Consider the following 24,309-nt stretch of genomic DNA (forward strand, 5'->3'; position numbering starts at 1 on the left):
AGTGGAAGTAAATGGACTATGCAGTCGTTTTGTCGTGGTCCATAAAAACTTGTTCGATTATGCTGTTGATTGCGAATATCAATGGCACTTTGCACCTTGAACGCAAGAAGCGCATGGCCAACAACAACCAAGAAAGTAGGACATACCACGTGTGATAATTACCTATGCCATAGGACACTTAGATCCAGGTCAACGTATTTCATCTGTTCACGCTATAAGCATTGTGGTGCACATCGCCACCTCACGACCTCCAATTGCATAAACAGCTTCATTTGCCTTTACAACGTGTCAGTCGTGAAACGATCCAAAGTTCATCAAATTTTTTCGCCTATATTCTAATGGAGAACTCAATGAGCTATTGGTCTCTGCGTTCATCCTTGCATTGCTACTTTCAGATTTACAAGGGGTACCTTCTAGAATGATTGCTCTTATGCTGACATTAAAAATGCAAATTATGCACTTTCTAAATTATTTTAAATAGAATTTATACTGCTTTTCACTATCTTTCATTGAGGCATATAAAATTTGGTGAAAGGTATTTTAATATTCCTATAGCATTGCAATAACGTTTATGACCCAAAAGCAAACTATATAAGACTCTATACATTATCTCTATTGATCATATTAAATGTCAGATTTAAATAGTAATATTAAATGTTATTAATCATAACAGCTACGTTAAGCAATTTGGAGTGCACGTAACAGTTATAGTATACGAGAGTAATTACATTATTCTGATGCGCAATCTGGACCAAAGAGGAATAAGAGACTATAGGAGAACTGTGTTACAGGAAGTTTTCGAACATCCTATTAACCCAATCTTAGAATAATCCTTTCACCAGACACGGAAGTCTGGAACAGTGATTAATAGGTAGTCCTCCCCTCGAAATACATGTTTATTATCACATACTGAAAACTATTGCACAGTGTGCAACTTAGCAACAACACCGATTGGTTTGCCCTAAGATTGTGTCTACTTCTCTGTATCCACCGGGATCGGTACTCTCTGTCGATTCTTAATTCTCTACACTACAATTTCCGCAATGAAATCCAAACTGTAGACTCCAGACTGTAAAATTATAGGTTCTGGTTGCAAAACATGATCTATGGCCTGGATTCTGAAAAAATACGTCCACTTTATTTTTCTTATAAAATCTCCCCAATCGACACCTTTTTACGATCATTATCAGTGACGGCAATCCCAAAGAATAGAAAAAGTTATTATGCATCTCAGCGTTGCATAATAGTTACAAATCAGGCGTCCATATCGATAGAATATTGAGAAACCTGGACAGGTGTGCTAATCAGCCTTTTTAGAAACCGTCTTAAATGCAGTTTGTCGGAGTCGGTGTCACGACTCCAAAATGACGCAACTACCCTTCATTACTCTTGGCACACGCAATCGACGCGCGAAACACAAACGCCGGAAACATTCAGCCGAAAAAGAGCGTTCGCCTGCTGCCCCTGGCAGACTTACGCAGCATGTTTATCTAGAAAGTATCCCTGCGTTTGCGAACGCGAGCTCTTTCATTCAAACATAAATTGCACCGACAGGTTTTTACAAGGAAGCAAGAAACGACCGATTCTCGGCTTGTAAAAATTTTCGCGCGTTCGTTCGACACAATCGGCAATTTCTAGATCGTAATGCGCGCTCGATACTTCCTCCTATTGCTCACGGAACGTTTATCGGCCACTTTCGTGGGAAGTACCATGTGTTATCTTAAATAATACGCTGATACACTGGCACGCGACCAGTGAGTTATAGTTGTGTAGCCACTTGGCGACCATACTGTGTTACATACTGTCTTATGGCAACGCGTTAGGAAACAACTCTTCGGTTAGTTAATAAACGATTCTTGTGGTCGCAGACGGCGTTACAAGCCTCTGGCTACTATGTTTTTTCGGCGAGGATAATTGTTCTTTGTGGAATACCTATTTTGTCAGTTTGTTGCGTAATGTACATATGTATACCCTCAAATGACATTTTCTCTGTAGAGGAGCATCCTCTCGGATCAATTCCCTAATAAATACCGCTATCTAAATCTATCCTGTCCTTTACAAAGTCCTAGTAACAAATACATGAGCAGTTTTACATAGATTCTAGTTCTATCTTTCGTTCGTGACTATACTGGCGGGTCTTTGGAATCGTCCATTTGGTTCTCGCTGAAACGAAGGCTGGATCCTAGGTCGACCAAAGCTCCCGTTGAAATCCCTGAAGTAAAATTGAGCTGATTCTGTGGTAGGTCCTCGAAGAGATTTTTCTACTGTGAATTATCGGATGGCAGGCCCTTGATGGCGAACGCCCCGCGGAAGAAAGGCTTGAACAGTTCTAGAAGCGTCTGTGTTCGGCGGGCTGAGTTCTGGAAAACGTGAAAGAGATCAATGTTCAGTTGCGGCAAAGTGTCGATAGTTTGTAATATAGAAAGTTGCACATGCGATGTCGAAGCTAATTAAATCTGTTAAACGCTCATTGGACACTTTCTCAATATTTTTAGATGACAAAGTTCAGGTGTCTACGATTGAGAACGTTACAACTAGAGTCAGCAATTTCTCAGACTACTAATACGTGGAAACTTGTGGACAATTTGCAAGTAATGAAGTGAAGGGCGACAGGCACGCGCCGATTAGTCGATTCGATAACAAAACAGAGCAAAAGATGTAGTCATATTTGATAGAACTTCTAAAATAAGAAAATCTCGATTCATTGAACTAAAGTCGTCATGAGACCTCTTAAAGTGTCTGCTGAGCGAGTTCCAGAGCTGCTTGGTCGGTTTCGCTTCGACTCGCTGGTCGTTCTATGATCTACGTATTGACTTACAAGTATCAAGCTACTGAGGATTTGGCTGATATTGGTAATTAGAGTGAAACTAGTTCCGAATACTGGCGACGGTACATCCAAGGATACTCTGTTCCTATCGAACTCGGGGATATCCTCCGTGGTTGTTGAGACAGTTTCCTGAACACACACAAAAAGCCTATGATAGGTCGCCTTTCACAATAATCTCGCGTCGCCGTGTTGGTGTCGCCTTTAGCGATCGAGGGAGCGGGATGATTTTTTTCTCCGATCAAACGCATTGGAGGACTCGTTTCTGCGCTCGCGATTCCGTTAAGACTACTGCGCCACTTTATGTACAGGATCTGTGCTTTGACGCCAGTGAATACTTATAGATATAAAATATTCTATTCCTTTCAGCAAGTGAAGGTCCACGATAAATCAATCGTGAAACGCGCACAGATCTCTGCTAAACTACTTCGATTATATCTAACTCTACGATGGTAAAGTAGAGTATCTTTAGAGAGGAAGAGGAAAGGGCAAAGGACGTCGATGGTGCACGCAAAAGATTCGACTCGTCGGCTCGTACAAAAAGAAAGTGATCTTGAATTTATTTAACAATCAATATATCACTATCCACATTATCGTAATAAATCATCTATTTCTTAAAGAGACTTGGGCTACTGTATTTACATCGTTGACACAGCGTCGAGGTTCGCGAGTCGGGCCTCGCGTAAAGCTACTCCTAAGAACTTATTTACAGCTCGCACGTCGGTGAATCAATCACGGGGACATCTCGACGACATTTGCCCGGAGGTGGACGAGACAACAGAGAGATAGCGAAGGGGGACAATTCTTGCGTATCGCGTATAACTTAGACCTATTCTCATAGAGGGCTTGTCACAGAGGGAGAGTAGTGTATCCTTGCATTCTTAGTGGCCCAGCTAGAAAGAAAAATCCATGTCGTACAGTTCTGTTCTGCGTTGCGATACGTTACGTGAACGCTCTTATTTTTTTTTGGCTTTTATGCGCGTCAAGGATCCTCAGTCAAGCGTTGCTGCTCGATGGCCCTCTTGGACGTGTCCGAAGTCCAAGGTCCAACGTTCCGCCTTGCACCCCAGCTGCTTTTTTAAGCCGTATAATACGCCGCTTGCGGTTCATCGTATTCATACTGTTTACGTACAACACTCATTTTAATCGCTGACCATTTCTACGACTAAAGGGTCAGCGCTTGGAGGAGTGCCGCGTGCATAGAATCTTCCAAGCGCTTTCTTACAAAGCTGTTTCGTTAGATTACAAACGTGTTTAACCATTTAGTTTCTCACAGAGAGGAAATTCATTAGAACTCAAAGCCCCGTTGCATCAAGCCGAGCAAACTGTCGCAATTGAAGATTATGCAAATTAGATGTACATATGTATCTCCTAGGGAAATTCCATGTGGATGCATTGTGCAACGCGTACGTGAGGTTAAGAAAGGCCATTAATCGCCGTTATCTTTCGCATAAATGAAACGCAAGATTTGCATGCAAGCTGAACGTGAAAGATGATTTGCAACATCTCAGTCGGTATTAGAGTTCATCGAGAAAGACACCAGACAATGCTTAATAAAGCCCCCACTGCTCCTGAGTTCCTCATCGAAAGCTACTTTCATTTCATATAAGTTTAAATAGTAAAAAGGGGAGAAAGCAGAAGAAAAGACATAGACTGCAGGATTCGTTTCCGTTAGTGGCTCAAAAAGAAGTCAGAGAATAGTTCTGAAGCAGCAGCCACGTCACACATGCTAACACAGACATAAAGAAAGAGGATAATCAGTTATTGCAAGCCTACCCCTCCGCCAAGGTTCGCGAATGCTCCAACTTTAATTCCTGCGCCAGCATCGCTAGGACCGGTAGGTGCTCCACCGTTGGCCTGACTCAACGAAGACAGACTGCTGAGCTTCGAGCTCAGGAGGTTCCCTAAAATACCTGCTGTGGAGCCTCCATTGCCACCAGTTGAAACTCCTGAATTTCACAAATACGATTTAGTGATTCAGAGCAGAAACATTCGTAGATCATTGTTTAAGCTTCCTTACCTACACCAGCACTTAGACCTCCATCAACTTTGCCAGCTGTGCCAGCAACGAGACCGCTAGAAAGAGAACTAAGAGGCGCCAATTTTGAAGCGAAAGCTCCAGCCAATCCTGCTTTAGCTCCTGAGAGGAAAGTGGTGGCACTGTTTATCACTGGACCAATGCTTCCAGTGGCCGCCTGAATTTTCGCAGCTACCAGTTCATTGATGAATTTCGAGGTAGCTGATTGGGAGGTGTCGATGCCAAACGCTGCGTTCTTCGCCTTGTTCGACTCGTCTAGGACAGACAGGGCTTTGGTCTTCGAGTCGAGGAAAGAATCCAGTTTCTGAAACGGAGTCCAGATTTCAGATATAATGTTCACGATTCTAAGAGTAATAAATTAGTACTAGAGAAAAATTTCTTACGCCGAATACGAAGTTGATGATGCCATTCGAGATGCCAAGCTTCACCACTCCGATCTTCCTCTTATCTCTGTCGCTCCTGTCACCATCAGCCGCCTGGTCATCCATAGCCTCCACAACGTACACCTAATTAAATTGAGACGACTAATTGCATTCGATTTTCAATAGGAAAATTCTATTGAGTATAATAAATGAGAGTGTAAGTCTAAATATTGCTTTCCCCAAGATTAATGGAACAGGAAATAAATCGTTAAAGTAAACAGAACATACAAACGTAGCAGGAATGTTCAATTTCGAAGCATACTCTCGCAACGAATCTCATAATCGTTACTCGTTCCGTTTTGTCATATCCTCAGTCGGTAAAGCAATATCGTCACTCATAACATGGGTTATTAATTAGAAAAGAGAAAGAGGAGAGGAACAGCGTTGCGTTGATGGGCGACCACGTGCGCGCGCCAGAATTTCAGTTACGCGCGTATCCGGCTCTACGTGTCTGAGTTCGTGAAGTTAGTCAACCACTTTCACTCTTCGCTCATTCCTCGTCGGCTCGTGATTGCTTTTTCGTTTTTAGTCTACCTGTTTCTGTCCTTCCCTTTATCTTTCCTTCGCGTTACATTGTCTGTCTCGAATGAATTGTATTCTTCAAAAGTCAACGTCCTCTTGGAGGATCGATCCCAATCCAGGTTCTAGACGCCGCGATAAACTTTGCCCGAGGTTCGCGCTTCGTCTTCTTCATAAGAGACGACGAGATCATAAAAGTTTTAAATAGACACTTTCACTTTCGCTATTCTCAGCACGTCCTTTTTGGGAGTCACATTTTGATTCTATTGACGTTCTTTGGACCACTACGAAAGGACTGTTATTTTTAAATAAGAATTTCTTGTTACATTTCTTAAGAATATAATGTTAAGAGAAGTCGCGTTACTCTCTTAAATGTGCAAAGGCGTGGATATCAAATAATCACTAACTTTGTAGTCTCCCTAATTTGTTATCATTGAAATATCAAAAGAAATGTACTTTCATTTCCTTGCGCTTCGGCTTTTACAAAAGAAGTTGATAGACTATCGTTCCTATTACTTCTTAATTCATGATTGGGTTAGTTTCTTTGATTAGTCGGTCTTGCAGGTGTTGACAAAGCTCTTACCTCGTTCAGTGGACTGAGATCCTCCGATTCCGCTTCCCTCTTGACAATAGGACTGGAAGCGACGATCGCGACGAGCAACGACAGACCAAGGATCACGCAACTTATCCTCATTTTGTGTATCTTCTCTTCCGCTTCCTGTGACTCAATGTATACGGTCTGAAGGGAGAAAACGATAGTAAATACCTGGAACTGCGCGATTTCGCGTAAGAATAAGGCGACACAGCGTGGAAATCGAAATGTCAAGTGAAAGGATGTCTAAGTGTACAGCTAATCGATCGTTCTATAACTGAATTGATGTCTACGTTTGAAAGATCTAAGTATCAAAGCGTAGCGCCGAACAATAGTAAAAACACGGGAACGAATTGAATGTATGACGGCAAGTACCACTAGAAAACAGTTAGCAACGTGTCAACGTTAATTCTCCAGCGACGATAAACGGTAAAACAAAATGAAAATTATTCACTAACTAAGTTTAAAAGCACACGATAATAACTGAAGAAAATCTAAGTGCATCCTAAGCACCTGACAGCTAGATCTGACACTCGCGTGGAAGAAGTCACGTGGTGACAGAGTCGGTAAAATAAAGAATACAAGGAGAGGAATGCGTGATCAACTTACAGCTGACGCGTGAACGGCTGGCGAGTGCGTGAGATGTGTACCTGACGGAGCGCGAGCCTCGTTTGAGGACCACGGTGAAGGAGATCCCGGTGTCTTTAGCAGACCGAAGGGGAACGAAGGCGAGCATGTGTGCCCCTTCGAGAATCGAGAATCGAGCTTCGAGGATCGCAGACCTCGCCTGCCCACCGTGCAGGTGGGGCAGGTTCGATTTGCTCCGCGAATCCCACGCAGCCTCGTTCTCTCGCTTCGCGAAATTACCGTATCTGTCCTGCGAGTCCTGTGGCAGGGATTCGCGCCAACCGATTCGCAAGCTTGCGTAACCAAAGTACAGGGGAAGATGCTCTTTGTCGAAGAGGTAGGAAATGGGGAGGATACCTGGAGTAGTGGATGAAGCTGACGAGTGGTTCTTTCACTCGATGACAAAATCTTGACATTAATTGCGAGCAAGGATGGCAGGACTCATAGAGAGGTGGAACTGAAAATGTTGCAATTGTTAAGCTGTGAAAGCGCAAAGATGAATATAATGTATCGAGGACACTGATCTAGTCATAGCGAATGTTCTACGGTCTTCGATATTAATCGGCATGACCTTTTTAAGGATTGCGATTGGGAATGTTGGAATCTATTTTCAAAGGATATAGTTTCCTCTCGAATTTATTTAATTAATCCTAAATATTAATAAGGAAAGAAAGTACTGTTGCATAAGTATTCATTTGTATGCGAGACAACGCCACTTGTCGCTTCGGTTATTTATTGAAACATTAACGATACGATTATATTGCAATTTCCCCTTACCATCCCAGACGATGGCAAGCAGGGTGCACTGAACCGCTGCTTTCTCGTGTAGTATTATCTCGTATAACGTGGAAGCACTGTAACGATGATTACGCAACCAACAGTTTCTCCAAATTGGACCAAATTTCACCAACGCTGGCCTAATTTACATATCAAAATAAAAACTAAAATGCGACAAGATTGTGAGAACGCAGCATCTAATTGATTTAATTAAAACGACAAAGAGGCTCGTTATCAAGTTGAGCATTGTTCCAAACAGCCTCGTGAAATGTTCCCACAATTAGGCAACGCTAACTGTCGCCACTTCTCTGTTTCACGTCGTTCTTCGTTGCTTGAATCGTCTTTTTATTGCCTATTCAGCAACTCTACTTTTGCAAAGAATATTCCTATAACTTTTCGAGTCCTGTTTTGACAATTCAAGCCTACAGGAAGCTGAGATGAATTCACCTTTACCTTGACCTTAATCTCAAAGATACGCTAAATGTTCAGGATACATTAATAAATCTTTCCAAACACCAGCTGGTTTACCTTCGAAATTCTTCCAACATTAATTATATTAGCTTCTTAGAACTTTAGTAACTAGACATAAGCATTCTATCATCCTGAATGAAATATCTAAAGATCTAAAGTGCTTTCAGACGTCCTGAAGAGACATTGTCACAAAATTCGAAAGCGTGATTTGAAATGCGACACGCGAATCCACCGATAGAAAGGATCAAGGACGTGTTTCCAGAGTTGGTTCTCGAATGCACTTGGCGCGACCATTACGGTAAGCTAACTCGATCGATGGCGCTATCGAACAACTACATTCGATCCTACGTGCACGAGTTATTTTATTGAACATTTTTTTTCTCACTGGCAGCGTTGGGTAATCGACTCTATTCGTCTTCTCTCGATTTACATGCGGCACGAGCAGAAGTCCTCGACTTAGGGAGGAATTACGAAAACTTTAGTATGGAGGATTACTCGGCAACTCGTTGTATTTTAATCTTCAAGGTGACTTCGATGGAATTTCATAGGGGACAGACGATCAAAGATAGAAGGGAAATATATAAATTTGTAGTGCAACAGGTTTATGTATTTATTGTGAATCTGCTTGATTTCCTAGCGATCCAGAAAATGATTGTTTATACTCGTCACGTATTGAGGAACAGGTTGATTCTGTGGGAACTTCTTACGAAAGAGCCTCTTCACGGTCGAGAGCAGCATTTTTTCCACTTTGTTTAAGGTGGCCTTAAAAAGGCCATTGCACGTTGAATCTACTATCTCTAGATTGTATCAATTAGGCATGCTAATATTTAATATTATTCCAAGTTATTAATTTCATCAGAACTGTCATCGAAATATGTCTAACATTATTTCCAATTACGCAACCCTCTTACCTCAAAATTTAATTATAATCTATCACTTGCAATGCGAACAGAGGTATTTATAGATAATTATCAGAAATCTTGAAAGTGTGAATACTGTTTAGAAAGGAGGCGTTATTTCATCATCAACGAACCTCATTTTTGAAACGAGAAGGAAGGGATGATACATTGTATGGGAATGGTAATGGCAAACCAACGCAATCATCACTTGGTAACGAGAAACGCGTGGTCGTCGAAATGACGAACAGTAGAAATTAGTGCGCAAGTAGTACAATCATTATGTGGTCAGACCGTTGTTCATCTCGTCATGTGGTGCCACACAGCGTCCGTACGCGTAAACGTATCAGGCATTTTAACCGCGAATACATGCTGACTAACTTTCCAGTTCGATGGAAAGGGAGAGCAAAGGGGAAGGTGGGTTGACAAGGTAACGAAGGCAGGGATCTGGAAGGAAAGAAAGGAAAGGAGGCAAGATTTCTGGTAATCTACCGAAGAGGTATTAAAAGAAGCGGGTCGATCAGTGAAGCAGGAAGATATGCAGTTATGTAAAAGGCCCGAGGGGATCTCTTAACCGCCACGAAAGTCGATAGCTTCGCCGAAAGAAACAGGATTTTTGTGAATGTGAATGTCGTCAAAGTACCATCGGTCACCTGGAGGAAAAGTAACCTAGGTTGAAACGAAATGCATTCCGAGAGGTATGGGCGGTACCAGGTGTGACGCAACAGTTGGGCTCAAAAAGAAAGCGGATGCTCTGGTTCCTCTTATTTCGCTCGAGTCGTCGAACAAGATCGATTCGCGCGAACGTTTTTACGTAATGCACAGTGTAACGCGTTACGTTGAACGATACACTTTTTCTGTGAAATAGGAACACAAGTTATATCGAATATGAAATATCTATGTCGTCCTACCTTTTACGTAAAATCCACGGAGGACCCCTAGGAACTGCGACGAGAAAGTTGCAATAGACTTTCTATCAACAAGACAAGAGCAAGACAAACATTTATGTCTATACCCATGGTTCAAAGAACGTCGACCAAAGTGACGAAAAAGTGTAACGATTACTTACCTCGCGTCGATCCCCCCGAAGCCTTCCTTTCGATAATCGCACTCAGGAACACACTACACTATCGCGGAGTATCGGACACGTGGTCTCGCGCGATGCTCGATCGCTCGATCGATCACACCGTGATTCAGGTTAACAGGTTTCGCGATAAGTCGCGGAACACACGCTCACTGTCCCTCCAGTTCCTGTGCTTGCAAAACTCCCCGCAAAAACTGTCGCAAGAAACCGAACGCACCGTTCAATCCACTTTGCACTTCATCGAATTCGATCTCGATAGCTGCACAGTTCAACTCGCGAATCCTCGAGGTCGCTTCCACTGTTCGATAGAAAATCTCCAAAGAACTCCTCCACTGGGCGTGCTTCCTCTTATAACGTTAGCAGAGGCTCTCAACTTTCTCTATCGACAGCACGAAATTTGGCCATCCCGTCGCTTTGGAAGTCTGACGCAAATCGTCATAAAGCACGAATGGGACCTCCGTGGCTCGCACGACCGTAAAGGAGACCGCCCCGAATCCGGTCCGAGTCGATACCTCGAAGCCTAATACGCGTCGAAGAGACGGCGGCCAGCGGTGAACGAGAAGGAAAGCCGTCACGGGGAAATTGGCCGAACGAAACGCACGCTACTCTGCCGCTGGCGACGAAGGTGGGCGAAATTTATGGCGTAATTCCAGTGCCGCGTGACTCGAGCCGCAGCTCCAGCTCTTTTCCAGGTGGTTTCCTCTGACGCTTCGACTGACGTGCCGTGTAATCAGGAAACCCGCTATTTTTATCGAGCAACCATATCTGTCACAAAGTCAAATAGAAATCTTTCACGCGTGTCTAGCGTTGAGAGAAGAAAGAATCTCGCGACCTTCTTCCATTGTTTCATGCAATTCGTGAGAAATATATTCGTTCTCCAATGATATAAATTACACAGGCTTCTGGCCATGTAATCGTTTCGTTAATTGCGTGGCAATATTTTAACCCACTTTCACGCGTTTCGTATGAAACGTGTTATTTATTCATTATATCTGTTTTATTATGCACTGTCTTAGGATGGCGCTTGACTTCGGTAATTTATGGAGGTCAACGTTGCAGAGATTGCTGGTCAATGGTCGATCGAGTTCAAAGAGCTCGGAACTTTCGCTTTCGCAGGTTCATATGGCCGCGACAAAGACCGCGGCGAGCACCATCCCAGAAAACCAACGGGTTTCTTCCTCGGTGATTGGGCAGAATGTCTTTACGTAACGCAGCTATTCGTGCCTACGTGTTACACGTATTCTTCTACCTGTAGTCGTGTGTAACTGTTCCTGCGCGTGCCTTCGTTCGCCGCCAGCAATGGCTTGAGCCAGAATTCTCTTCGAGAGTTTTTGGAGAACAAAAATGGGAACCTAAATTGTGGACCCATCGGAATTCTATCAGTTCTTAGGGGCAGGTCTGTGCAGCTTTCACAACTTAACATCTTAGACTATGGATCAAAGCTTCCACGTATTAAAAAATTGAAGATATGGTATCAGAGGTGTACCAAGGAGTTCAATAATTTTGACCCTCCTTCACAGCGACTCATAGCCATCGCTAAGCGTATGCATATGAGTTCGTAAGCCGAATAAATATATCGTCTTTACTTTCTCTAGTTAGCTCAGCGGCGCAACTTCCGACACTCGCTATCTCTGCGGATCGCGTTTGCCGCGTGGTTATAAACACCCATACTGCATCGTGCGCTCGTGAGTTACGTTCGAGCAATGCTTTATTTTCGTAAAACGACAGGACGGTTACCGCATAGCCATGAGCTTTTTTCTACGTGGAGAAAGTGAATCAATTTTTACTCTCATGGAACAGATCTCTATCGAGGAGTAAGAACTTTATTAGCTAATTTTCTGGCCAGCGAAACGAGAGGCAAGCGTGAACGAAAGTGTAGTGGTATTCGAGCGAATTCCAATTATATCATAGAGCCATGACGAGAATTCCGCGAGGAAAGTACGCCGATCGATGACTACTAATTAGCGCGATTAAATCGCTGCTATTCGGTCGAAGGCGATCTGAGTTTCGCTTCTGGATGTCTTGCAAAAAGAAGAGGACCGTTCTGGCCAACGAAATGAGTCAATTTCACGCGTGGAAATCGCTCGTAATTGCACTCTACATATTCCTTCGTCCTTCGCTGCCACGCAAGGTGCAACAAAGCTTCTAATGCCACTGATGTTACTAAAGTTCGCACGTTTCGCAAGTCGGAGATTGGATCGAGACTAATCCTCTTTCTCTTTTACCATTACTCTGCTCGAGATTCGACATTAATTGCTGGCATCATTACTTCTGTACTGTGTGGAATATCAATTAGGAATTGTAAGTATTTCTTAATATGACGGAAGAATGAATGTACAATTATCCAGGAAGTCAATTTATGGAGAAACCCGGCATTTATTGGTGTTTATTGATAATTTCAGCAGGCATAGATATTTCAGACATACCCTATAACCTCGCCATGTTCCCACTTCGTTTACCACTGTGTCTAATTCTCTTTTCGGTGCAATTCCGATAAAAAGACTGTTACAAAAACTGACAGCTGAGTAACGTTTCCTATTACAAAAACGGCCGATTAAAGAGTGCGTTCTTCCACTCGATCCCTGACCTAAAATACACGATATTATTTGTAACAAGCTACGATTGCGTATTCCCGCAACATTGTTTGTTAATTCGTTGCGTAATGTGTCGTGCACTCCCCTTATGTAATTATCGAATACGCAACCCTAAAAAATGGATCGATCTAACCTCAGCCACGAAGGTGAAATGGTTCTTTACTGAGGAAGTAAGAGTTCTTAGAGCATGTTTAAATTTACTTGCACCTGGACTTAATTAATTTCTTCATAAAAAGCTGGAACGTTCGCTTCATGGTACTGATTACCGATTACGCGTCTATGGTTTTTATTGTTTATGTAGCTGATCGAGCGTTGGCGTTGCACGTAACAATGCACGGATGGAAAGCGAACTCTTCGGAGGCGTAGAGTAAAAGTCCTTCTGATTCAGTTCCCTTACGTAACACGCGAACTTGTGAAATTTCCGGATGAAAGGGTACACAGTCCAAGACCTTAAACTTTGCAGCCACTGTTCACGATCCTGAGAGAGTTCTCATTGCCGTAAAAGAATGGGAAGCACTTGAATGCGTGCTAAAAAAGAGAGGCTTAATTGTGTTGCAATATTTTATTGACGACAGATTTGGAACACGGAATTTTTTTAAAGTAAGAATACTAAACTACTGCCTTATCTGCATAGGATTTATTGTAAGGTTCTAAGAGTCATTATATTACTATTCGTTTTTCAATTGACGTCATGTTCTAGGTCTGGAAATATAGCAATGTATTTTCAACAAAATCTACAAAAAATGTTTTAAGTTATCGAGTCCTAATCTTACTTGCAATTAATTACACAGTGACTAACAGCTGGACTGTAAAAAACAATTAATGGATTGTGATAAAAATCGCGTTATTAGAAAAAAATTGTTTTCAGTGAAACAAGGTCACTCTGCAACGTTAATGTCCCGATTGCTGTTGCTACAATTACCGTCATTGAGAAATGCACTAAGTAGATACAAGATTAAATAGTAGGGAATATTAATCAACAATCTTGACACATTGTAAGTAAACAAACTGGCGAACAAACTAAACGAAAATACAACCTGTAATCATTATAGATCGCGTGCATGTTAAATGTGTTGTAATTACACGTAGTCTAGTTATTACATCTAGCATTACCAATCTACCAATGATGAAAGTTCAAAAACAGTACCACATTTGCATACACTCTCGTTTACCATCCATCGCATCCAGACACAATTCATGGATCGTTCGTCGTGGATCAAAGTCTCGTGATCCCTTGGCATCACGATGAAGGCCCCGAGCCTTCGTGATTTCTTTTAACTTCTATGCAATGGCGACTCATGTTTATGCGTGTATCCGCTAATTACTCGTGGAACAGCCTCGTACCGATGAAAGTGTTTAGCACTTCCCTCCAGGTCCAGGTCGTTGACAATTAGGCTGGAAAAGAAATCGATCGACAGTCAGGAAGAATAATATTGATTATTTATGAAGTGAAGAAAGCTGCGAATATGAGAGATGTGAAAGGTGAATCTTTCTTTGCTTACAGGCTGCACGCAGGGATCAAGATGCCTTGATAACTTCGTGATCCACTTTTAATGCATTATTCAATAGGATGAATGATGTTTCATTAAAAAGAATAGCAAAGATAGTAACGACTGAACGGAGTATATACATAGTTTACTCAAAGATGTCCGACATAGGCCTTTCAGGGCCGTTGTTTTAATTATTGTAAATTATCCAATGATCCACATTACTAAGAAAGAAAAAAGAACACCTTTTTTATCGCATAGCAAAGAACGATCTTCAATGGAATCAGATCATTCTTCAGCGTATCGGTAACTGAGACGTATGAAAGCCGATACTTATGAATTATTCAAGCAGAGTACCTATGTCATAAAGCGATGCTCAATTTGCAACATTAATCAATTTCATCTGCACTAACACTCTGCATAATCAAATCCTTTGAAAGAAGACTATTTCACGTAGTACATAGATTATGATATTTTTAAATGGACCAAGGCGAACTAAAAATAGGAGGCAGTTATTGAATAAAAGATTTCAGCTGCCAGAATGCTTCAAGTAGAAAGTGACGGTCCTCATTCCCATTTTATTGGTCCATTGACTCATATTTGACCTTTTTCTTCCAATCTCTGCAACTTCAGCCTCGACGGAAGCAGGATACACGCCTCAAACGCGCAAAGTATTTCCTCTTGTAATTAAGCCACGACAGTCAATTTTTCCTCTATTGTGAAACAATGCGCCGCATACGAATGCATAGAAAAATTGCAAATATAAATAGTCGTCGAGATAATGATGAAGCGGATGCGAAGTCGGAAGCAAATGACAGATGAGAAATTGATTGCATCCTTCGCAAACTTCTTCCCCTTTTGAAGGACATCCTGGGCGATTCTTTCGAGAAATTTACGCTGTATCTTTTCAAGCAAATAGCAAAACAGAGCGTGCTGCATATTGAAAGGCTACAGGTGAGAACTAGAAGAGTAGAAATTTCGCAAATGCTGTCCAAGGGTCAGGCAACGTTCAACTGCCAGCAAAAAGTCCAGCTTTCTTTTTGGAATGGAAAGTGAATGGCCTTCGAAACCGGTGTCCGATCTCCGAGAAACATTATATCAAAAAAAAACAAGAAAAACGACCACCACTTATCTAGTCCGACATAGAACGTATTGTACTACTATTCTCAGTCCTGATTTGTATAACGAGCGCTTATGAATAACCTTATATCATATCGTAAAACCATTACAGCCTAAAGTGTGCCATGAATGGTATTATATATTACAATAAAATCTGACGACAGTCTCAAAAAAATCACAGATTACAGTGACAACAAGAAGATAAGAAATAAGTTTGTGAAAGTCGATAGAGAAATTATGCAATCAGTTCACTATATGTTTAATATTTTTCCTCAGAGTCATCCATTTTCTTTTCTCTCCTTATTTAAATGATAGTTATCTAACGAATTCCATAACACTAACACTGCAACAGCTATTAACTAGCGTTTCCTATTAGCAACGATGTGATATGCATAATCGTAGTTATTCGTGGGTTTTTCAATTAGTCAGTAGTTATGAGTGGCGTCTTCCGCGATGATTTCGTGGATGGCAGGTTCAGCTGCGAAGAACGACGGAAGTGGGAATTGGGGAAATACCAGGAGCAATTTCATTTCTTGATCGTGTAAATCGTGCATTGCCAGTGTACCACCCGTGACTTTCACGGTTCGATAACGACATGGCCAAGTGTAAGAGCAGGTAAGCTTGAACGTATTTTACATAGGTGGGCGGAAGGACCTGGTCTTCTGTGATTATTCATAGGTCAAATGGTGAGCATGCTTTCACCGCCCGTGCAGAACAGCTGGTTCGATCGCTAAATGAATTCAGGTGCAAGGGGAGTTCATTATCTGCTAAAAGGTAGTAGAAATCTTGTGCAATCTACTCCGTGAGATCTCGATTCTTGTGGAAGATTAACGTGCATGGAATAGATGAAATGCCAGAGATTTTACATCTTGATCATCATTTCTCTCCCAAGTTGAAGATTTACTTGTTCTCATAGCGATTGTCTACAGTGATAGATAATAAATGACTTGTAAGCCGGTCAGTGCAAAGTAAAGTGGATCAAAATTTACAGACACTTATTTAATACAGACTTGCGTATTGAAGATTAGATATAGTGTAAGTTTAGTAAAGAATTAATTGCGTATAATTGTTGGTTATCGAACGAAAGGAATACTGTTTTGCAAATCCTGTGCAACGGTAGGACACATTAGATCTACTCTATTACTTTTTCAGGCACGAAACTTCCGCGACTACCTACTTCCCGATTTCCACGTAATCGAGTACCACCCTTTTCGATAAGGCAGTCTACGCCATGAAAACATAACAGATAAAATCTGCGCTTAAATCCGCACTTCCGCGTGTAACGGTTATGAGAGCTCTGAAATATGTAACTGGGAATAACGAGATGTGTGACACGGACACGTACGCAGGAAAACGACGAATGCTGCGAGACCTGATAACGAAGCCACTCCTTATAGAGTCCTCGTACCTACGCCCAGGTTGCGGCAATTTATGGCAGTAGCATCGCGCATTCAGTAATGCTGATGGAACGAAAAAACCGTCATAGAATGCGTTTTTAATTCATCGCGACTCGTGTATTAGACATAAGCGAGGTGAAATCGAGAGGTGCATCTATTAATCGATTCTGCGGCGTGACGCAACACAGCTACCGCATAAACAGCGTTACGAAATAGTTGCCGATCCGTCGAGTCAACGTACGCATGTGCCTGCGCCAATTTCAGACCGCCAAAATGTCAGGAATAAATTATTTCGTCGACGAGAGTAGCATCGTAAAAATTTGGCCATGGTAGTTGAGGACTTCAAGTAGATTGCATAGAGACATAAATTTCATGCTTAATACGTTTACATTTTGCTTTGAGAAAGAATCATTCACATTAATCTGATTTCAGGAGGCGTATGACATTATTCTATTGTTTTTTCCTTGTCCACTTGTAAAGCCTAAATTAACGCTCGGTAAAAATTGTTGTATTTGAATCAGGTACCTATATTTCAATTTAGATATGTCACTAAAGCGCGTTTCACGTGGTGCCGCTAATAAAGTGATTCAATTAAACAAGCTTAGCGGAGAGAATTTATGAAATACCTAACGGCTCCTTTTTAGGCGAAGCAACAGTTGTTACGTCATGTATGAAATTGCATCTGTCTTGTCCGCGAGCGAAATGTCCAACATTATTTGATCCCCGCTCCAAATCACGTAATATAGGATCTCGCGACACGCACGTCCGTGTAGCCCTGGAACATGCTTCGCTACTTATGATTCGATCCTTTCAGCGAATTTCGTAGAATATTTTAATGAGAAGAGGGATCCTCTATTTCTTCCGTGATAGAAAGCGCGAGATCGATCATTTCTGGGAGTCGAAAGTAGGCAATTTTGGAAAGTCTGTTTTTGCAATAATAAACTGTCACTGAATCGAATGTCTGTCAGGTAGCTGATCAATTTTACTCTGAAATTATCGTTTTTAGTTGGAATTTTCTGCCTTATTTTACTTGTGACTCCATCATTTTTTGAATTCAAACCTAGTAAATTAGCGAGGATAGCTGAAGAGAAATTTCATAGTTGCTTTGATAGCTTATTTAGTAAAATTCCTAGATATACGAAACGAACGATCCAGCAACCCAATTAATCTATTTCTGTTTTTGATGTTTTGAGTTTTTGTTACGTAATGTCATTGCAGGACTTCTCCTGGCACGAGTCATGCCTTATTATAAAGGTATGGCGTAACATTTACGCAATAGATCGATAATCTTACAGTTCGTTCCACTAATTATCGAATGTTAACTTTTTCACGATGATTCAATTTTTCTTTATCATCATATAAGGTCTTCTGACCCGTACGAACACGGAACATATCGAAAGAATTGGCTACGCCCTGGCCAATTATGTTTCTTTGCATCGTATAGCGATAGCCGCTTGTCCAGGAAGTGATTTTCGAGAGTAGATCATTTAACAAGTGTCATACACGCAACTGTTTGCAAGGTATCAATCTCTCGAAAAGTAAGGATTCCTTCATCGGTTGAAAGGAAATGAAAATTGGGATAGGAGTTTCGGTGATTTGTCATCGATTGAAAAATACGAGCAAAAAAGTGTTTGATCGTATGGAACGGATCAAGCCTCGAATCAGGTCGAATTGAAAGTAAACGTGGCTGGTGACGTGTCCTGCATCCTTGGATAATCACGCGTCCGTAATGAATAATTACCTGTGTGCCTATGTAATATCAATTATTGAACGATAACTGTTACCTGCACACTATAATGTGAGTCTGTGATAGAGGTGTAATTAAGTCTTTTCGCGTGTAGTAATTAAATTATTTTCAAACTATTCGTTTTCTTCTCTGAGCAATCAAAAGGCACACAGGACGACGAAGATTATTCTCGTTTATTACTCATAAATCATGTCTGCACGATTAATCTGTTAATGCAGGTTCATCCTCTATTTCGGGTTGGCGAACGAGTGTTTCCGGTCAAGGGCTGTCTAGGTGCAACCATGTAAGAGGATGGTGCACCATAGGTGGAGGGTCGCGTGGATGGTGGGCCGTAAGCAGGTGGCGGCGATTCACTAGAACCACCCGAAGAAGCGCCCAAGAGACCTGCAATGGCGCTTACTAGGGTGGCAACCACCTTTACGATCGCGTTAAGGATGTCTTTGATTGAAGAACCGAGCAGGTCAAGTGGGTTCACGTTCGACGATGGAGGTCCAGGCTGGAAAGTGGATAAGCACAGAGTAACAGAGTGAGAGAGTAAGTTGGAAGGTCGCAGGTCGCAGGGCACTGATTACTGAGTTGAGTGCAGAAGAAAGAAAGGAAAGAGAAATGTCGAGGTAACAGATTACAGTTAACTACGGTTATGATTTTTGGCACGAATATTAAATTTTTGAATTTTTGAATTTTTGAATTTTTGAATTTTTGAATTTTTGAATTTTTGAATTTTTGAATTTTTGAATTTTTGAATTTTTGAATTTTAAAATTTTTGAATTTTTGAACTTTTGAATTTTTAGCACTTTATTTCGTATTTTAATTTTGGATACCGTATTTGACTATAGTCTAATACCTCTGTATATTTAAAAAGAGAAGATCAATGGAACAATACTTACAGGACCATAAGAATTACCGTGGTCTCCACCATAGCTCGTTGGAGCACCATAAGTATCTTTGTTTCTACTAGAACCTGCACTGCTTCCAGCGACTGATCCTGTGACAATTTCTTTCACGAGATTTGAAATAGCCGAAGCTCCTTTACCATATGTGGAAGTCTGGAAACATTCCAAAAATGCGTGATAGTTAGTGGCTTTATATAGAAATGAGATAACTGGAAGGCTTTCTAACTACTAAAGTAAATAAATCTATTGTTGCATTCAACATCAATTTAATGGTAAAACCAGGAATTTATTAAAAGACAATTTTTTTGTTAACAAAAGAATTAATGCATACTTTGCTAAGACTAGAGACAAGTGCGGCAGTCACTTTCGACAGGAATGACATCTTTCCAGGCCCAGTTGGCTGAAAATAAAGGTAAATGGTGACAATTACAGGCAAAGTTGCAATTATTTTATCAATGTAAATGAGAATAATCACCTCGCTCAAGGGACCGGATAAACCCATTAATAAATCGCCAGAATTCGATCCACCTCCCTCTGGCGGCTGAAATTCATTTGACACTCTTTGTAACACGAAATGGAATAAAATTTGCAAGTAAAAAACTCCCTGATTTACCTTACTAATTTGACGACTTAGAGGAACAATCAGAGGTCCACTGAGGGGCCCAGATAGCGGAGCGATTAACTGAATCAGAGGACTCAAAATCGCTCCTGAATCTCTCGGTCCATCTGGTCCCTAAAACAATTTTCTTTACTCTCTTATATTTCATTTTTACCTTTTCCATGGTCTCCACTTAATCTTCCTAGAGGTCCGAAAACTAAAAAACTTAACCACTCACTTCACTAAGTTGCATCAGAACAGGCACCAACACTCCAGCAAAATCAATTGGCCCTGTTTCTCCGTCTCCCTGGAAGTAGTAAACTGTTCAGCAAGATACATAAATATATTGATCATTTTTCAGAAACAATTAAAAATCTACCTCTGACAGATCTTGGAGAATAGGAATGGCTGCTTGTATCACCTCAGCTATGTCGGCATCGGAGTCAGGCTAAAAGAAAAGCTAGCTACTAGTATTTTCAGTGACAATACTTTGGAACTTAAGGGTGAAAATATTCTTACATCACTAAGATCTTCTAAGATCGGACCGACAAGCTGTAACAAAGAAATGATGGCTTTGATAGAACCACCACCCTCGTCCTCATCATCATCATCGTAATCGGAATCGTCTTCACTTTCGTCAGAGATGCTCTCTTTGGTGCCACTGTCTTCTCCGTTACCTTCACTCTTGTCATCATCATTGTTTTCATTGCTGTTATTTTCGCTAGCATTGTTACTGTCCCCATCGTCATCGTCCTAGAAATTCAATTATTCTTCAGCAAATCAACGTCGAATCGCCCAATGATTATCCTAACAATAGAAATATAAATCTACTGGCGAAGATATACATAGACGTAAGCTCAACGTACCTCAAGATTCTGCGCCAGAGACGTCTGATTACGTCTTCCTTGTCTCAACGAGAACTGAAATAAACGAATCGACTTCAATAAAGTTTCCCTGTTGGTTAAACCCCATCAAGCAAGCAGCAATGATCGCGTATCGTGCCACGCGAATGGAACGATCGCGTCCATCTATGGGAACAATGTTAGCTACCGAGAAAAATGACAAATAATGATACCTGCGTTTCTCGTGTAATTCATCACGCTTTGATAAGCGCCGAAGAAACCGTGTCGTTTCTCTTTCGGTCGCACGCGCGCGCTTACACGCAAATTATGTAACTCGTTTCTGATTCAACGGACCCCAAAAACAGAGAGAAAGATGGATCTTTTTTATTTCGTAGATCGAACGTTGCGTAACGTGGGCATCGACAGGTTTTAGAACGAGGATAGGGTATGCATAATTAATCAACTGGCAACCCGTTACAGGAACTCGAAAACACCTTCGAAGGTATCCGGTTTTTGAACTAGCACGGAATTATTCCGTGGATCTCGAGTACAATGATCCTTCTTTCGAGTGCATAACAGATTCGACAAACTCTATTACGCAAATCGCTTTCGATTTTATTGACCCGATGAATGGAGTCAAAGCTCTAAACATATCTGTCCTTTTACTTACGGTCATTCACACCTTTAATCCAGAATCGAGTAGTTGACGTATAATTTCATCATTCAAAATGATTTACGTCATCTTCGACCTACCTTTCGACAGGCATAACTTGTGCTACCTTTGCGTCAACATGTCACCTATCACCCTGCACTAGGAAATTTGTCAAATAGAATCAGCGTTGCACGCTTGAGCAGGGACGTGGCAAAAGCGTGACGCACGATGGCAAACGTGTTAATTTCTTCTGATCACATCCCTTTACCTGCGCCTTTCACTGCTCTAATTAGCTCCCCTTTTTTCTCTACTACTTTGACGCATGCTTTCCTTTCTCCGTTTTAATCACGGTGCAATTTGCTGACTTCTACCTCTGCCCCGGTCACATCATCCTACTTTTACTCGATTCTTCTTTGTCAGCGAACTTACCGGCCTCTCCGTGGAAACTTGGGTCCTGACAGGCGTTGGGAACAGCTGTGGCTTCAAAGGAGGAGGAGTAAGCTCTGTGGTCAGGCCAGTATTATTGTTCTTCCTCAGCGCAGCGAACATCCTCACCAGCTGAGTTATAGGCGAAGGCTTTTTGGTGGTCGTGTTCTGCTTCTTTGAAGTCTGCTTACTCGAATTGTTCTTCTTCTTCTCCTGTTTTTTCCTCTGATCCTTCTTCTTACCTTTCATAGTCTCCGTCACCTTACTGCCATCCTCGAATACCACGTTGATCTGATCAGATTCGTTGGTTAACGTATAATTCGTGTCGAAATATGGTGGGAATAAATCAGGTGGCTCTCTGGTCGGTAAGAAGAAGTATTTATCCGTCTCTGTCTTCGATGTTGTCACTTCCCCGGAATTCTCTCGCGTGATTGTGATTACTGCTTCAAAAGGAAGCTTGAAAAGCGGCTGCAGGGAAGTTGACAAGTTCCTACGCGCCGTCACATCGACGCTCTTCACTGGCAAGGGTATTTCCTCGTTGAAAACCAGAGGTCTGTGCGTGGTAATCCTAACATCCGAATGAAGAACGCCTAGATTGCTAGAAATGTTCCTTTCGACTCCATCGAAGAAGTATCTCGTCGCAAATGGGTCAGTTGGGAATTTGATGCTGTCAGTGGTGACAGGAAGATAGGCTCTCGAAGGAGTCGTGACCGTGTTCGCGTTTCGGAATAGGTCAATGTCTTTTATATTCACGAAATTAGGTATCTCAGGAACGAATGGTTGAACATTAAGCTTCAAAGGGCTCGCCACGTCAAAGGTTCCTCTGTAATCTTGTTCCCTGATCCTCGGCCGTGGAAGATTGATGTTTGCTGTTATCTCTAAAGGACTCTGGATAGTCGACGGCGAAATCCCGAAGTTGACAAAGCTGGGGTACGTTTGCGCATTGCCAAATGAATTTCTTAGGGTTAACCCAGTATTCCCCAGCGTTGGCAAGTTCGTAGTGGCGATTAGATTTTCCTTCGGCGTCGGGAAATTCATATGTCTCGAGGGACTTCTCATATTCTCGGTATGCCGACCGCTTTCCAGAGGCCGCACAATCGCGGGATTTCTAGTATTCTCGTAATGCCTACCATTCCCAGCGTTCTTGAAATTTTCCGCGTACCTTCCATTATCAAAACTTTTCGAGGTTGCGAAAGCTTGAAAATTTCCCATTTGCTTGAGGTTTTCGACGACTCTAGGTGTCGAGGACTTAATATTCTGCGGTTGTTTGACATTACTGGGATTTCTGGTATTCCCAGAAACTTTCGGTGGCGTTTCCTTCACCGCGGTCAACGTGATATTTATTCTAGAAGCCATCAGACCCATCACGTATTTAGCCCACGCTACCAAGTCGTCCTTCGATGCTATCTTCAACGGCAATTGAATCTCCAAAATTTTAGGCACGTTGGAAAATCCACTCGGAGCGTCTTCTGGAGAGCGTTTCGAGGGAGGTGCGGGCATTGAAATCACCAGATTCGTCGCCAAGAGCGCGAGGATTGTAAACGACCTCGGCACTCTTCTCAACACTAGAAACAACATTGTAATCGATTCTGTTTTCCAAGAATAGAGAAATCTCGACAAGGATAAAAGTACTGGCACTCGTTTTCAATCGTCGTTCAACGTCCACAGGAATTCATATAACGAAATTCGACGCGACGTCATTTCCACAGAATTGATGCACTGTGCATGCCTTCGTTGTTCACCGTATACCTCTCGAATGTTGATCGTTTAGAATACGCGTCGAGTATTCTCCATGTCGATCGAACTCGTCCAAGGAACACGGCAAGACTGAAGCGAAAAAAAGCAGGGAAACCCGATCGTGGAATCGCGAGGGAAAACTGAAAGGATGCATAAAAAAATGGTTGTTTTATAGTTGGGCGATCAATCGATTGTCCCTTTCCTTCCTGATGGCAGAAGCGTGCACTTTTCCCGTGCACCGTCCGCCGCGATCGGGATATTGGCATTCCTAATGACAGTGCACGGAACGCATTCACTTCCGTCGTTGCATTCGCTGCTCGACGCGAGGGTGCAATTGCCATAATTGCTCGTAGGAGGTTCGGAGAGTCCAAGAGCCTCGCGAATCACGGCTGACGACAGGCTTTCATAATGAACGAGGATCACCAAATTTGTAAAACGCGTAGGAATTGTTCAGGGCCTTCATTAAGGATGCAATCGCACCTTCGATTAACTAATCGGATTTCACGATGATTAGAAGCCTTTGAGTCTGTATGCGCATGGTTAACTAGTTATTAAATTAAATCGTCG

The 24,309-nt window shown here is 42.0% G+C and overlaps 2 protein-coding genes across 2 annotated transcripts; both read right to left on the bottom strand.

The window, feature by feature from the left end:
- Positions 1-2,106: 2,106 nt before the first annotated feature.
- Positions 2,107-7,131, bottom strand: LOC143180189 (uncharacterized). Its single transcript, XM_076379749.1, is given in 9 exon segments — positions 2,107-2,212; positions 2,266-2,360; positions 2,819-2,956; positions 4,601-4,773; positions 4,845-5,166; positions 5,246-5,368; positions 6,387-6,517; positions 7,046-7,100; positions 7,102-7,131. Coding segments are annotated over 9 exon segments (1,173 nt in total).
- An 11,199-nt stretch (positions 7,132-18,330) lies between these two features.
- Positions 18,331-23,583, bottom strand: LOC143180190 (uncharacterized). The gene is made up of 22 exons (XM_076379750.1): positions 21,976-23,583; positions 21,803-21,847; positions 21,726-21,738; positions 21,665-21,680; positions 21,479-21,592; positions 21,262-21,421; positions 21,161-21,186; positions 21,053-21,113; positions 20,952-21,005; positions 20,605-20,838; positions 20,465-20,533; positions 20,324-20,392; positions 19,963-20,220; positions 19,819-19,887; positions 19,482-19,640; positions 19,387-19,438; positions 19,221-19,226; positions 18,841-19,158; positions 18,775-18,787; positions 18,709-18,723; positions 18,632-18,638; positions 18,331-18,588 (listed from the first exon to the last, which is right to left on the bottom strand). Exons 1-22 carry the CDS (start codon positions 23,581-23,583, stop codon positions 18,331-18,333), a joined length of 3,624 nt encoding a protein of 1,207 aa, XP_076235865.1.
- Between the last annotated feature and the right edge of the window lie 726 nt (positions 23,584-24,309).

The sequence above is a fragment of the Calliopsis andreniformis genome, chromosome 6, assembly GCF_051401765.1.
Source record: "Calliopsis andreniformis isolate RMS-2024a chromosome 6, iyCalAndr_principal, whole genome shotgun sequence".
Taxonomy (NCBI): Eukaryota; Metazoa; Arthropoda; class Insecta; order Hymenoptera; family Andrenidae; genus Calliopsis; species Calliopsis andreniformis.